At 27.2% G+C, this 16,850-nt stretch overlaps 3 protein-coding genes across 9 annotated transcripts; 2 read left to right on the plus strand and 1 right to left on the minus strand.

The window, feature by feature from the left end:
• Nucleotides 1-4,334: 4,334 nt before the first annotated feature.
• On the plus strand, nt 4,335-5,965 carry LOC132919920 (PXMP2/4 family protein 3). Of its 2 annotated transcripts, none has more exons than XM_060981857.1 (6): nt 4,335-4,549; nt 4,776-4,910; nt 4,974-5,069; nt 5,201-5,363; nt 5,439-5,558; nt 5,628-5,965. In XM_060981857.1, exons 2-6 carry the CDS (start codon nt 4,813-4,815, stop codon nt 5,727-5,729), a joined length of 579 nt encoding a protein of 192 aa, XP_060837840.1. In that variant the 5' UTR covers nt 4,335-4,549; nt 4,776-4,812; the 3' UTR covers nt 5,730-5,965. The 2 variants fall into 2 exon arrangements, with proteins under 2 accessions (XP_060837840.1, XP_060837839.1); XM_060981856.1 differs by having other exon boundaries at nt 4,337-4,661.
• A 1,405-nt stretch (nt 5,966-7,370) lies between these two features.
• Nucleotides 7,371-8,876, plus strand: LOC132922630 (protein canopy 4). Its single transcript, XM_060986241.1, has 5 exons — nt 7,371-7,733; nt 7,832-7,952; nt 8,019-8,153; nt 8,221-8,305; nt 8,369-8,876. Exons 1-5 carry the CDS (start codon nt 7,634-7,636, stop codon nt 8,543-8,545), a joined length of 618 nt encoding a protein of 205 aa, XP_060842224.1. The 5' UTR covers nt 7,371-7,633; the 3' UTR covers nt 8,546-8,876.
• A 1,789-nt stretch (nt 8,877-10,665) lies between these two features.
• LOC132920397 (MAGUK p55 subfamily member 7) lies at nt 10,666-16,734 on the minus strand. 6 transcript variants are annotated; one of them, XM_060982762.1, is made up of 14 exons: nt 16,579-16,734; nt 16,354-16,500; nt 16,227-16,290; nt 15,854-16,161; nt 15,662-15,793; nt 15,187-15,219; nt 14,442-14,609; nt 14,178-14,374; nt 13,991-14,109; nt 12,922-13,281; nt 12,173-12,375; nt 11,963-12,103; nt 11,724-11,908; nt 10,666-11,653 (listed from the first exon to the last, which is right to left on the minus strand). In XM_060982762.1, the coding sequence occupies exons 3-13, from the start codon at nt 16,270-16,272 to the stop codon at nt 11,732-11,734; spliced, it is 1,884 nt and encodes a 627-aa protein (XP_060838745.1). In that variant the 5' UTR covers nt 16,273-16,290; nt 16,354-16,500; nt 16,579-16,734; the 3' UTR covers nt 10,666-11,653; nt 11,724-11,731. The 6 variants fall into 6 exon arrangements, with proteins under 6 accessions (XP_060838745.1, XP_060838744.1, XP_060838743.1 ...); XM_060982761.1 differs by having other exon boundaries at nt 16,575-16,723; XM_060982760.1 differs by having other exon boundaries at nt 16,354-16,689.
• Nucleotides 16,735-16,850: the final 116 nt, after the last annotated feature.

Consider the following 16,850-nt stretch of genomic DNA (forward strand, 5'->3'; position numbering starts at 1 on the left):
TTTTTAGTAAGCAACATTGGTAATTTAAATTATAAACAATTTCTTTATTTTGTCAAAGTTCAATTTAGTAATGCAAATTGTCCAACTAATAATTCTTGAACAAGTACACAATGTAATTTTCAAATAACATAAAAACAAAAAATAATAATATGAATAATCTTAATTAATAACTACCTATATATTGTTATGAACATAGGTTTAATTATTTTTTCAGTTATCAGATAGCTATATAAAGTGATATATACGTATTTGTATGTTATTTAATGGCATAATTAATTATAAAATATTTAGACTAACAAATTATTCAAATTATATTAAGTTGAAACCTTATTACAATATTTTACCTATTTTAAGTTATTGTTTAATTTTTAGATTATATTTGTTAATTCATCAAAGAGAAATATAATTATTAAATACAAATACCATTAATATATATGTCATAATAATATCTATAAACGTAGTTGCTGCATTTAGTCTGCGATTAAAATGTTCAAGATGTTATATAAATAATAAACATGTCTATATAATTTAGTATAATAATCTAATATAGTAGCAAAAATATAAAAATAAAAATTTCTAATTATATTATAGAGGTATAATAATATGTGCAGTTGGTACATAATTATTAATTACCATTATATAGAATATAAATCATAATTAAAAATGCATTTAATAAATTAATCAAAAAGAAAAATTAATTTAACCGTGAAATATTATCTATACTGGCTATACTGTTTGTATAATTAGGTATGCTTGTATCTTTAGTGCACAAAAACGATTTAAAAAAAAATAGATAACAAAAAAATATACAAAGTGAACTTTAGGTTGAATTTTTCAATTAATATCCTGTATTTTATTGACTACTTCTTCTATATAAAATTATTAATATTACTATTAGGTATATATATATAATTATATAACAACCTTTGTAGTTTGTAATGTAACTACTAACCTTGTAATTTGTTTAACCAATTTTACGTACCCTTTATTGCTAAAAGTTTTCCATGTTTCAAAGTTTACTGATTATTTACTACGCTGGAGGTCACAATAAAATATTATACCAAAATGGCAACATCGCCAACATACCTGTATCCAAATCATATAAAAATCTTTTGAATAATTAATCAAATTTTTGTACATAATAATAATATTAAAAAATGATTTATAAATAACTTTTGAATATACTGTGATTTACCGCGGTAGACGCCTACATAATATAAAAGGTAGGTATGTATAAGACAGATTTATTACCTCTTAAAATGTGTATATAAGTATATAACTATAAATATAACCAATTATATGCACAATGCAGAATAATTAGTTGAAGTAGTGGACACTAGTCCTTTAAAATTTATTATTATCTGTTTTTTATTATAAAATTAAAAATATATAAATTATTTATTCTAGTTATTACTAATAAAAAAAATAAATAGTTTTAAATTAATAATAGTCTTACTGAAAAAACAATATAAAGATGGAAAATTTAATATATTATTAATTAATATTAGAAATGTATACACAATATACAACATTTAAAATGTAAATGTCGAATAATGGTCCACTATTAAAGGGATAGAAAGCAAAATAAAAATATATATGTTATCAACAATGATATTTTCAATAAAATATGGAATATTAGTCTAGGATTTCAAAGTTCATAAAGCCACGTTCAACGCCGAGTATGTCCAAAAAACAGGTTAATTTTTTTCCAAGAGGAAGTACCTAATTTGGCGATATAGGGTCATATCACCGTCAGTGGCGGATTTAAGGGGGGCCCGAAGGGCCTCGGCTTCGTTGACAAAAGTTAAATACACATTTAAAATTATTGTCTATTTGTATGAATTTGTTAATTATTGAAAAAATTTAAGATTTGCGTTTTGGACTATGGGCCCTCTCCAAAATTAAATCCTGAATCCGTCACTGATCATAGTTACCATTTACACAGCGTGAATTACACCTCTCTTGTTTTAACTTCGCAATTATTATTTTATATTGTATTTTTATCTTGTATACTATTTTTATGATTTACCTATATGGGCATATGGCTATATATAGCTCTGTTTATTTATTAAAACTAAAGGACAACGACTATTTGGTTTTCACAACATATAACTATTTAATTTTGATACATACAAAACAATGAAATTAACAAGGGTGTGCACATAATAAAATGTTGTTAACTGTCACAAACATAATAATTATCAACAGCATCATTAATAATTGAAATCATAATGAAAGGATTATTGTTTTCAAAGACTGCAACGTCGTGAAATTTACGGACACGTCCGCATACAAAAAACATTGACTTCTGGTTCGCCCTTTTATTGTAACTCGTAAGACTGCCACAACGAGTGAACGACTTACCGCTGATATCATACGTCGCCTAATATCCTAAACGCTGGTGGCTGGTCAAAGTGAGCCTTTGAGAGAACAACTTACGCATACGTTTCAAGGGTACGGGTTTTCACCTGTGTGCGTCCGCAGGTGACTGGTCAAATTGCTACTTTGAGAAAACAACTTACCACACACGTCGCATGAGTATGATTTTTTATCCGTACACATACACGGGTTTACTGTCAATTCGCTGTTAGTGTCAATCCTCGGATTACAAACGTTGCGCAGATAATAGGGATTCTCTCTCGTTCCTGTCCGTCGACACATCGTCAGATGACTGTTCTGAGTAAATGCCATATCTCACACAAGATTTTGTCACACGATTTTCACAATCATACTAAATAATATAACAATAAATTATAATAGGTTAACTTATTAAGTAATTATGGTATCTAATATCTATAGATACATAATATTATATATGCGAACTATTATGAGAATGTATTCAACGTAAAATATGTTTCAATTAAATTTAAATTTTTTGTGGTATTACTAAGTTTTGTATTACATCAGTATAGGTTAGCTAAACATGAAAACATAATAATAATTCAACATGTTATTTGTATAATGTTTAAATTTAAATTTATTAGGGATATAAAATCAATAACCTTTTTGTAATTATATAATTAATAATTATTATATACAATCTACTTATCTACATATTACCAAAATGTAAACAAAGTGTTGTTCATTTTAATCGTATTATACCGTCTACCAATCTATCATTAATTCTATACAATTATAGAGTTAAACGAGTTAATAATGTTATAAATTTATAATGTAATCTAGAGTATAGTTATATACAGGCGCGAACGCAGGGGGCGGTTGGGTGTTTAAACCCCCTCAGAAATAACAGGAACAAAAAATAAATTACCTGACCTACACGTGAATAAGTAAGGTAGTATGATATTTATAAACATTTTTAACCTCCCCCCGTGATTTTTTCCTGCGTTTGAGTCAGGTTATAGTATTATAGTCACTGAGATAGATAACAACTACTGGAGCACGGACTCGCTAGTAGTTGTTATCTATCTCAGTGATTATAGTAGATATTAACATACTATGATCAGTGGCGACGCTAGACATTTTTTTATTGGGAGGGGGCCGGGGGGCGATATCAGGCCATTTTTTTTCTATTGGTGCATTTATGTATGGCTACTCGATCACCCATTAATTTATTTTTACCATATTTTCAGAAAAGTATTGCTATGTATGTTTTGGGTATAATATGTTATATTTCTAAATAAATAATCAAAATTCAAAATATATACCTACTAGGTATATTATTATCACAAAAGTACTACTACTACAGTACAACTTTAAATTTCCTGTTTTCTTTTATTCGTTTGTAACAATAATACGTAACTTTTTATTTATTATGTATCTATGATATTTTAGAAAGTGTACAGTTAGTATTAACTATTAACTTTATTGAGTATTTTTACTTCTAAATGTGGCATGTGAAAAAAAAACCTATTTGATTTGAATATAACAGTCAAAATAGTCAAACTTAAAATAATATAACTGACGTCTAAGAACTCTTTAAATTAATTAATACTATTTTATATATTAATAATGATATTGGGGCTAAATCAAATTTTTAACCAACCCTTGTTTCCTCCACGTAGCATCGCCTCTGTCATGAATTATGATTCAATTTTACATTTCTGATATTATATTATTATGTTATAGGTAGGTAGTAGGTAGTACCGTAGTAGGTACAACCATTGATAAATATTAAGTATATTTAACCAATGGCACTACTACAGTAATACTACACGTTTTGGTAAGTATTGTCGGTATTGACACTTGCCAGTAGACCGTTTCGTAGTTCTTGTACGGTTGTACGATTGAAATGGTTGAATAACAATTTACGAACGATACTTGATGGTGGGGGATTACTACTTGATATCAGTAGGACCAGTTGTAGGTATAATATTGTATTTTGAAGAATGATACATGTCGCACAATCTAGTATTCTGCAAGTATTCGTAAACAACAATGATTACATGACCTAGAAATTAAAAGTTAGATAAACGATAGGCAATATTTTGATAGGACATGCCGGATGTAACGTTGGAAAGTGATGAACATGTTTGAACACTAAAGATTTCACAGTTTCACACTCACTTGTGGAATCCGGCATCTAATTCAAGTATTTTAGTGCATATTGTTGTTATTTTTTCTATTTATTGTTTTTTTAAAACGTTTTAAGCAAATATTATTATTTATTTTGTATATCACTGAAACGTATTAATTAAGAAAAAGTAAGCTCAAACGATTTTTATAAAATTTGTATAGATACCTAACTATGCCTATTTAAATGCAATAAATTTAAATTAATACAACCAATTCTTAATGTATTTGTGTATTTTTTACAGGTTATATTATAAGACAGTAATTAGTACATTTTTTAAAATGGCACTTTCAAAACCTGCTGAATTTTTACAAAGTTTAGTGTTGACCTATTTGGAACGCTTAAATTCAAGACCTATTCGGACAAAATCAATTACCAGGTATTATTTTTCATTAGAAAATGTTATATTTTTCAATAATTTTAAACATTTTTTTTTTTTTAGTTGTATTATTGCATCACTTGGAAATATTACGTTACAGAATATTGCTGGGGCTAAGATGATTGACCAGGATAGTGTTGTGGCTTTTGGATTATTTGGGTAACCAGAAAATCAGTTTATTATGTACATATATCTTTACTGTTATAATTTAATATTTATTATTAAAATTAGCATGCCATTTTTAATTTAATAATTACAATAGTATAGTAGTAGTATTTATTTTTTTGCAGTCTCTTATTTGGTGGGCCAGTACCACATTTTTTTTACGAGTCATTAGAAAGCACTTTTCCAGAAAATTCATCAAAAATGGTTTTTTTAAAATTTGGTATTGAACGTTTATTATTTACACCATTTTATCAGTTTCTTTCTTTATATGTGTTGTCAAGATTTGAGGTATGAAGTTAATATTTTGTATTTTTGTATAATAATTACTGGATATAAACAAATAATAACAATAAATTATTATAGGGAAAATCACATGAAGATACAATGAAGCAAATATATGCAATTTATTGGCCTATACTGAAAGCAAATTGGCAAATTGTCTCATTGGTACAGTTCTTTAACCTAAAATTTGTGCCTCCAATGGTTAGTAGTTAAAGTTCTTTCATATTTTATTTATTGATTTACTTTGACTAATTCAGATTTTCATTTTAGTTAAGAGTGTTGTTCCATAACATGGTTGGTTTCTTTTGGGCTATGTTTATCACATACAAAAAGCGCACGGACGATTTCAGACGCGCAAATACTGTTAAATAATCAAGATTGAAAAATTCTAAAATTGATATGTTTATATTTTTTTCATAATGATTTTATTGACTATATAAATTAATTTATCATGTTTAATAATATATATTTATAGTTAAATTTGGGAAATGCTCAAATTGGTGGGTGTTAAATAAAGATAAGACTAGAGATCAAAGCTTTTGTGTTCAGTTTTGAATTACATAATATGTATTTTTGTATTTGTAGAATAAAGTTGATTAAAAAATGTTTTTAAATGTTAATTATTATAAGAAAGTTACTGAATATTTTATAATAAGTAGAAGTAGAATAATAATAGTTAATTGTTAAAATAATCAGCATACCCTCAGCATAATTTGTAGGATTTTATAAGAATTATAATTTTTTTTTGTCTTACAAATTGGAATTTTTGTTTCCTATACAGAAACAATTAATTAAATACACTTTGTCAATATAATCCTGTAAACACCAGACCATCATAAATGTATTAAAATAGGTAGGCCATCAACCGTCATCAGTTTTTTTGAAATCACAAACATTAAGCTACGAGTAATATAGTTTTTATACTGTGAATAAATCGTTATTTTTTTTATATAAAAATACATTTATGCATATTTATTATTATTTTTAATTAATATTTTTACTGTTAAAACTTTAAATGGCAAATATCGTTAGTTATTATTTAACGGATAATAATTATAATTACACTGTTTGCTACAAAATGTACTATGTCTATTTTGTTTTTAGTTAACTACTGTTTTTCGTTATTTATATATATTGTTATGATCAAATTTAGCAAATACATCTACAGATTTTAGATTGATATTCTTAACTTTTCGTTTTTCAACATTAAGTACCATAAGAGATGAGACTGTTTGTCTTTTATCGACCACAGTATTGTGTAAATATGACTACTCTTTCTCAAGTGTTAAAAAAAATGTTCCATTTGATGCTAATGGATCAGTAAGGTTTTTACCAATGAAATAATTTTTAACTTTTTTGCATAACCGATAGGAAAATCTTTCAGGAATATTGTTATAGCATTCAAATCAACATCATGTTTGTCATGATAAATGTTAATATAAAAATTAAAAATACTGTTATTACAATGCTATTTTAATTATGTAAATAATGGTATTATTTCAGCAGGCTAATTAGGGCTATTAAAAAAAGTGTGTATACCTATATACTTTGCTCCAAGTTGAATATATACGAGAATTTCTATTTGTTATGGGCCCTGGAGCGCCACAACTATAAATCTGACGCTAAATATATTTACACATAATATATATATATATGTAGTGAGAGAGTGATTAAATGAGTTTTTAATGAAAAATAATTATATGACCCGAGATTCTTTTTTTAAAGATAACTCTGAGCAGCCGTTCAAAAAATACTTAAAACTGACCACAACCCTCAAAATTAATTATTTAATATTTATGTTGTAGATTGACGAAGTGTCATCAGTGGGTGGCTTCTTCACTCAAGATTTTCCTCCTGTAATATTATAGCCTATATTCTTATTGTGCCTTGTGTACAGATTGTATATATATTAATAAAGAAAAAAAAAAAAAAAAAATGTTGTAGATAAATATTGTATCATATTCTGTGATAATGATTAGTACAGCGCTGATAAGAAAATAAATAATTATTGAAATTTAGATAAGTTATATAATGGGAAACTATGTAGAAGGTAATCGATGATCGATACTCGATTTCGGTTCAGGAAATTCTGCTGATTTAAATTTTAAAACCTCCAGGCCGGTTATTGACAATTAAATAATCTATTTTTAAATAATAATATCTTAAGTATTCGGCATTCACTATTCGCTTCAACTTGTAAGAAAATTAATCAACAATGTTTAGTACTTATTGTGTGATTATGTATTGTTAAATAAAAAACAAATTAAATCAATAAGATGATTTTTTTAATAAAGTCATTAGTTTTCATACTTTTGATAGCTAAATCATTGAGTACTACGTCAGAGGATGGTGTTAAATATGCTAATAAATGTGAAGGTTTGTTGAATATAATATTAAGTATTATTGGTACTTGTTAATGGATTTTAATTATAACAATTATGAATTCAAACATGCAATTATATGTATTGTTTTAGTTTGTAAAATATTGGCAGAAGAATTAGAGGGACGTTTACAAGAGACCGGCAAGACTAGTGAATACTTAGAGCTCGGTTATTCAATAGATCAGCCAAAGAAGAAAAAAGAGTATAAAAAATCGTGAGTTTAAAAGTTTCATAAATACTCAATTAGTTTTTATAAATCCTATTTATGTTCTGTTATAAGGGAACTGCGTTTAGTCGAATCACTAGATGGCCTTTGTGAAAGAATACTTAAGTATAATATTCATAAAGAAAGAACTGATAGTACACGATTTGCTAAAGGAATGAGTCAAACTTTTCAAACATTACATGGCCTTGTGTAAGTTAACTTTTATTATTATGAATTCTGTGCACTGTATTAAGTTATAAATACATGTTTCTTATAGGAATAAAGGTGTTAAAGTTGAGCTTGGTATACCGTATGAACTTTGGGACAAACCTTCAGTAGAAATTACAAATATGAAAACTCAAGTAAATTTTCATTTAAAATGTTTAGTAATAAATATAATATAATATATTTTATTTTTTTTAAAGTGTGAAGATTTGTTGGAAACTTACGAATCAGATATAGAGCAATGGTATTTTAATGATCAAGTTGAAAGCTTAAGAAGTTATTTATGCAAAGATCGTGCATTGAAGGATTCTGATCAAAAATGCTTACATGAGGCTCCACCTAAAGGAGATACAAGACAGATAAATCAAGAATTGTAAAAAATTGATAAACATTTTGAAGTTTGTATATAAAGTTAATTTTTTATAAACATTATCATTGAAAATATGTATAAAATTTTAAATGCAATAATAGTGTAATCTTATGACATCTAAAATTATTTATTTTTAATAATGAATTAAGTAAATTTGGTAATCAGGTACTTTTTATCTTATTATAGTCTTTACGTTATTTTAATTCACTCAAATATAAAACAACAATTAGTGTAATATTTTATTTCTTATGAATATAATAGTAAACATAAACTTTTATTATACATTATTACTTCATTCTTAAAAATTAAATATATGTTGATAACTGATTTATCCATGACGCCCAATTAATTTTTTCAAATCAAAATTTTTTTTGTAATTTTTGTGTCTTAACAATGAAATACTTGTTGTACGTGATAAAATTAAAACATATTTTATGACTTAACTTTTATTAATTATTTTTTAAATGATTAATAAGCATATTTTTTATACCCAAGATAGTAAATTAATAATTAATATTACCTTATAAGTGCCATAATTAGACTAAGTTTTATCTTAAACTTAGTATATCTTAGTAACAAATAATCATAGAAAGTTGATTCTAATGGAAAAATGTTGGTATTGTTTTGATTATATAAAATAAGTGAATAAGTGATATTCCAACAAACATATCTGAATTTATATTATTTTTTTTTTTTTTTTATTAAAAATTCATTTAAATTGTATTATAATATATTCAATTCAGAGCAAAATGTTTTTTAGTTTTAATTATCTTTATAAAAATTAATATGATACAAAATAAATGATAATATCTGCTAAGAACTTCTAGATGTGTTGTAGATACAGAAGTAAATTAAATTGAATTTAAAATGGGATGCAGTCAGATTTAAGCATGGTTTTTAAAAAATCAAAGTTGCACATATCTGTATTGTTATTACTGCAGAAAAGACTGTTACTGATAAAAATGAAATTAAAATGCACAAGAATTATAAAAATATTATGCTTTTTTAATTAAAAATTAAAAAATTTATTGGAGTATCAGGAAAACGATAACATATAATAGTCTAACCTATTTCTAATTGTACTTTTTGTACACAAAATAATTAGTATTAATTTGATTATGATTCAGCCTTTCCAATAAAAACTAAAAATATTAATTGTAAGTTTATTTTGTAGTTCGACTAGTTTGTACTAATTCTTTTATATGATGATTGGTGATGGCCAGTGACCGATGAATTTGCTTAATTATACATCCAGTTATTTACGTAATCGACGACCAAACGATAACAATCTATTGTCGTAATTTAACTTTAAACACAATGAATTAATTATGAACCACAATTGAAAGTACCATTTAAAAACTAGATAGTTTCGCTGTACCTTGTCCCTCGAGGATTTACCTATTGCGATATCTCCTGAAATTAATAATGGAGATATCATCATATATATGAGACAATGACAAGAATTTAAAGTATTTTATATTTTAATTTAATGATTTTCAAAAAAATTGAAAATAGCCATTTTGTTAAAAATCAAAATTTTAAGTAAAATAATACTTAAAATTTTGATTTTTAACATTTTTTTTCATTAGCATTGGAATTTTAAATATATATTTTTCAGTTTTGAGAATATTTTCGTATTATTATATATGTATGACCCCGAGGATCACATTTTTGATAACACTGGCACAGTGGCACTAGAATAAAATAATTCACAATTTTTCTTGAAACTAGAAAAAGTATTAAAAATCATAAGATTAATGAAAATAAAATGAAACCTCAAAATTTTCAGAACAATAAAATACAAAATGTCTATTTTCAATTTTTTTTTTAAATAATTAAATGAAAAATTATTTACCATAATTATTAACTTTTTTATCAAAACATTTAATACTTATAGCACTTCTCCCCGTGAATTTCATAGAAATAACAAAATTATAATCTCCATTTTTTTAGAAGATTGCAAAGGTTTGATCTTCTTTGGTCACCCAATATATTCGCCTCATTATTAAAATTTCATGTTCACTTGAACATAATTTTAAGTATTATTAAATGGCGAAAATGTAAATTAAACAGTTATCTTAAAATAAATGAGAAATGTTTATATAAAACAATATAAAATATTTAAGATTTAAATTTTAAATTAACATTTTATTAAATGTTCAGTATACATAAAATTCATGTCAATATTCTAAAAATCACTGTATTAACTATTAAAACTTTATTTTTAAATAGAGAAAAAATAGTTACAATAACACAATTATTCAACAAATGTACCCTAATATTATATTAATGTATTTCATCATTAGAATAAGATGATAAATAATTCATATATTTTCAATTTCACATTAGGCTATAGAACAGATTTAAAAATTAATTCAATAAGATTTTAAAATAAGTACAAATATTTGTTCCATTGGCATATCATGAAATATGAATGAAATACAACAATAATAACAGCATACTTAAAATTTTATCTATAAATAATGTTAACATATAGTGTGTAACAAAATTAAATTTGTAATTAAAATAGTTACACAGTGTTGGTATATGTCTGGTGTGTTGTGTGTATGATTTTAAATCATGTATGCTATAGATTCTATTTTTTAAGTTTTTAACAATAATATAACTTGAATTAAAACAAAATACATTTACGAAAATTTTGCTTAATGCCTATACTAAAAATAATTAGTAATGATAAAGTTTCACAAAACATAATTTGTAAGACCTAAGATTTACAAATAAAATCTCAATATATGTGGGATTTTAAAAATTATTGACTAGAAATGGGTAAAAATATATTAGTTAAAATCTAAAATAAATTTCACAACCGTAAATAGCGTATTATTAAGTTATTTAACATTTTTTTCTAAAAGCATAAATAAATTATTGTGTGTAAAGAGTTGCATTTTATTTTCAGTACTCTTCTCTAACTTTAATATTATTTTAAAATCTATTAAAATTATATATCTACATCCATTTAAAATTAGAACAATATGTTGATCGTATTATTTTTTTTAAATTGTTATTTTGGTCGAAGTTTGATGTGTTCTATTGGACATTAATAAATACTGTTTTGGTGACGAGTTAATAATGATTGACTAGTTTCCGCACATAACTAATGAACAAAATAATTTATTAGTTTATAATATTTACTTATACTAAAGAACTAAAAAGAATAGGCTTACTGTAAAAATTACTGTAACCAAGCAGCAGGTGCCCATAATGGTTCGGTTTTTAATTTATGGTCTGCTTCTAATAACTGCTCCAGAGCAGACTTGAAATCATCATTTACTATTATTTCATCAAACCAATGATCGTAAAGAAATTCTATTCGCTTGGAACTCCTTAGAATCTCATTGAACTCATCATCCTAAATATGATTTCTTATAGTATGTTAATTTTTTTTTTATTAACGCGCACTTACTGTAAAACCTCTAGAATTTGTCTCATCAAATGTTGACATTGCGAATGCTGCATTTCTAGTTGATTTTAATATGTCAAATATTGGTGGCTTAATATATATAATGTATGGTTTTATATCAGGATTGCGTAACATTTTTAATGCCTTCAAGAAATAATTATTTTAGACACCGAAAATCAGTATTGCAATAAAAATACAGATTTACACTTCTACCTGATAATGTGGATTTATAATACATGTAAGTCCGGAACGTATGATTGATTTAACACTTTCTAAAGATGTGCCATAAAGATTGCCTTTGTATTCACCAAATTCTAAAAATTCACCACGAGCTATTTGTTCTTCCATCAATTCTCTAGGGACGAAATTGTATTCTTTACCATTTACTTCTCCGGGCCGAGGAGATCTGGATGTATCTATTAAGTTAAAAAAAATAAGTGACATTTATTACTTATTTTTTATGCATCTACATTTGTTAATGAATATATATCTATTGTACTGATAATTTACATAATAAACTATGATCAAATTAAGGGCGTAGCCAGGGGGGGGGGGTCAAGGTTCAGCCCCCCAAAATTTTTTCGTGAAATAAGATTGAATAGGTTTAAATGACTATTATATTTAAAACTTGTATAATACATATTTATATTTACATATTTATACTGTAACACCCCCCCCCCCCCCAAAAAAAATTCTTCTGGCTACAGCGTTGGATCAAATATACACTCATGAATACAATAAACACAATAAATACATAAAATGTTAACTAAAATAGTAATTATAATTATAATTTATATAACATCTATAATAATATTTATGGTATGTAACATATTAGTTATTTTTCAAAAAGTAGTAGGTATTCAGAATATTAAAATAAATATTCAATTTTTTATTTGATAAAAAAATACACGTAGTAACTGAAGGTAGGTTCAAAATTTGTTGTAAAATTATTTTCTACTCACGTGGTACAGGTGTGTGATATTTGTCAGGATTCAATTCCATAATACGTCTCTTTAGCTCATTTCTACCAACTCCAGGTGGTCCAACTAAAACAATGGGTCGAGGAAGTTCAGGTCTTGGATACAACTTGACAACTTCTTCATAAGTTGCAATGTCTTCACGATCATAGTCATCACTTTCAGCTGCGTCATAGATAACTTTTTTAACACGTGTACGTACCGAACATTCAGACGCCATGTCTTCACCGAGATCGTTCAGAGCGGCCAGTGACCCACATAATGGGTCCTTGGCTAATGAACGGTCTGGCAAACATGTCATACCGCCCCCACCAATACAACCCCCATTAATGGTATCCAGGACCCCTGTAATCCGCAAACATAGCCATGTGTTAAATCACAATACACTACAAATAAAAAACATGTTAATAAAACAAACAAAAAAATAAGGGTATTAAACACACTAAATTAAAATAAAATTCATATTAATTGTATTTTCTTCTTAAAAAGAAAAAATATAAAACTAAAAACTAAAAAATAATAATAAAAAGTGGGTACTTTTTACAGAATTAACTTTATTAGTGATAATTAAAATTAAACTAAATAAACTACTATTGAAATTTAAGTAGTACATATACTTGTGTTTTTAGTGCTATTTAATGTAAAATATTCAAACCAACCCCATTCACAACCTATAATTTATACTCAAATTGAAAACAAATTTGAGATTATTATATAATATACTATTAAAATGTCTAGGTATTTATTAATTAAAATTTTAATTTATTCGATAAAACTTTAATTGGTATAGTCGATACTGATACCAATAATAAATTTTAGAACTTAGTTTTGGTTTTGTTAACACTATGAACAATTTATGACTGAGATAATAGATTATAATTTAAATTCTAAATTTTCATAAAATAGAAACAATCATAAGAACAATAAATTACTTTTTTCATCAATCAGTAAAATTAAAGTATTACTAAATTAATTTAAAAAAAAATAAAGTTAATAAAAATATATTAAGTATAATTGTTTTGTTTTGATTAGAACTATTAAAAACACAACTTACATTTCTTTTTTTGATCGGCCATAGATAATCTTTCATGAATTATTTTACGTTCTTGAAGGGCTTTACTTGGTATAAGTCCAGCTCTCATATTGCGGTCTCCTTCTTTCCGGGCTTGCCACCTAGATTTATAAATGTAAGAAACTTATCATAAACTTTAAATTATTAACAAAAAATTAATAAAAATTACCAATAAGGATCATCCTGACTAACAATATGAAGTATCTCTCCTTTGGTAAAACTTAGGCCAGCTTCTTTGCATGGAATGTAAGGATCAACATCAGTGTTAAAATCAAAATGGGCTCGGACTTTCATTTTGCTTTCTCGTGCTCCACCTTTTGGGTCTGCCGGAATTAATTTGAATGTTATTGTACCTTCAGAATGTTGCTATAAGTAAACCAAAATTATTACTTCTCACTTATCACATAACTAAAATTATTATTTTTTTATTTACTAGTATTTGGAGTACATCTGCTGGTGACTTTCCTTCTACATTAATTCCATTAACTTCACAAACTTCATCACCGACATTTATTAAACCAGATCTATCTGCAGCACCACCATGCATGACCCTTGCTATAATGATTTTTCCATTTTCTTCATCAGTTTTTATTGTGGCACCCTATAATTGTCACCAATCGTTGTAAGTATAAACTTTACAATTTCAAGCATTCATTGGGATTTCTTTTTTATATCTTATAGTAGAATAATTACACAGGTAAACTTTGATTTATTTTCAAGCTTTACTAATATGTGTCCCATATACTTCTCATTTCTACTTAATGTTATTTTTTTTTTTGTAATTTCCAAGTTTTAATATACATTACTTTAATAACTTCACACAAAAAACATTTTTCCTTAACAATGTAAGATTGTAATGTCATTGGGGGGACATTTAGAGGTTTTCAGTATTTAGTATTGGCTTATTGGCAATAGTTTATAAAACATCAATACAAGTACTGAGTATTATAAAAACTAGGCCGTGAACAATTAGAACACTAATGTAAAACCATGCTCACTTAATTAATGACACGCATTAATTAAATGCAGTTTGTCTATAAATAATACAATACAATATTAAGACACACATTTCAACCATAGAATTGTCTGTTCAATAGTGTAGCAAAAGTTTAAAAACTAATAATGGTTTAAGAATATTTAGGCAAATGTACACCCGGTAAACCTATCGCCCTACTTACCACAATTGGTTCAGCTGAATCAGGTTCCCCATCCTTGTGAAATGCAAAACAGTTAATACAAAAAACAACAGATTAACCATTAAGAAGTTATGGTTGTGAATTGTTAAAAAATAAAATGCAAATAGCAAAAAAATAAAAAAATGTATTAGGTACATAAATATATATATAAAAAATACAAACACAAAAAACAAAACAAAAAGTGGACTAGAATAAAATTAAGAATATACCATTTTTTTAAAAATAAAAAGCTACAAGCAAATGCTATAAGTACAATTTGTGGAGAAGGTAACTTAAGAGCCAAGTTCCTTATTTGTAGACTCTAATTTATTGTTGATAACAAATTGCAATTACAGCAAATGCTACCTGGTAAAGAAGAAACAAGCACTTAAATTAATAGGATAAAATAAAACAATATTATACACCGCCATATAGGAAACATGATCATGCTTAGGACATTTCACTATATAATTAGTACCAATGGTTCAGTGCTTTTAACCAATTGAACAATCTTGATTGTCTCTTCATCCTCATCCATCTCTTGAGGAATGTCTGGCAGTCGGGGTAAGTAGTCTTTTTGAGCTACTGCATCATGGGCACACAAAAGTCCCTAAAATATTCATCATAAAATCATTATTTAAATACAATTCTGTCGGTTCTCTATACATACCTGTATGTGAGGGTTTTGTAATAGTTGAAAAAGTTGTCTAGATGTATCGCTGAGGGTAATCCTAGGCAATATAACTTCCATGACGTCCAATGTAGTTTGCATAGAACTTGACAATACAGGAGAACATCGACGATCGTCACGAACCCGGTCAACAATGCTGTTATAGACTTTAAACAGAGCGTGTAGTTCCTTACTTTGCAATAAGTTGGACAAAAAGTCCAATTCTTCTTTGGATGCAGAAATGGCATCTCGTGATCCCACCAACGACTCCAATAGGCCGGCCAAAGCTAAAGGTGAAATAAACATAACTATAGGTCAATACTTTAACATCGTTTAGAGATATAATTGTCAGATTTGTCGTCGCTCTTCTTACCAGGATCGAAGGCCCCACCGCCGTTCTGTTCCATCGCAACACTCATGTCTCTTTAACAGTACACCTGTAACAAGACATCATCAGTAGGTGACCCCGTGGAAAATAATTCTTTATTATATCGTCTTACTTGTACAACGACGGGCATAGCACCACCAGCAACAGAAAAACGCCCGTCCACGACAATAATCGTTGACATCACCATGTCAGCGTACGGTCCATACACACTAATCACCACAGCGTTGCGGAATGACTTACACACGGTGTTTGCATTTGACTGTAAATCGGTATAAGGTATTAATTTTGCACGATATTAAAAAACAGTAGGCAGTAGGCAAAGTTGTCAGTTACCCACTACATTAATAATACAGCTTCGCAGTTCGCTCCCATATAATATTGTATATTTTGTCTATTTTTTTATTTTATTTTATTTTTTCCCGCAGGACTGGCTGGCGCGCGCGATTCGATTCTGGGTCAGCTGAAACTGCCGCAGTGCCGCCAACGCTGGGCGCCTCCCTTCCCCTCCTACTCATCCACTAGCTGCTCAGTACACCGGGCAGTCACCGCCGTCAGCAGGCCTCGTGGGGCTGCTCCCGTAGTCCCGTCAGACCGCCGGCGAATCCGCGA

The sequence above is a fragment of the Rhopalosiphum padi genome, chromosome 2, assembly GCF_020882245.1.
Source record: "Rhopalosiphum padi isolate XX-2018 chromosome 2, ASM2088224v1, whole genome shotgun sequence".
Classification (NCBI taxonomy): domain Eukaryota; kingdom Metazoa; phylum Arthropoda; class Insecta; order Hemiptera; family Aphididae; genus Rhopalosiphum; species Rhopalosiphum padi.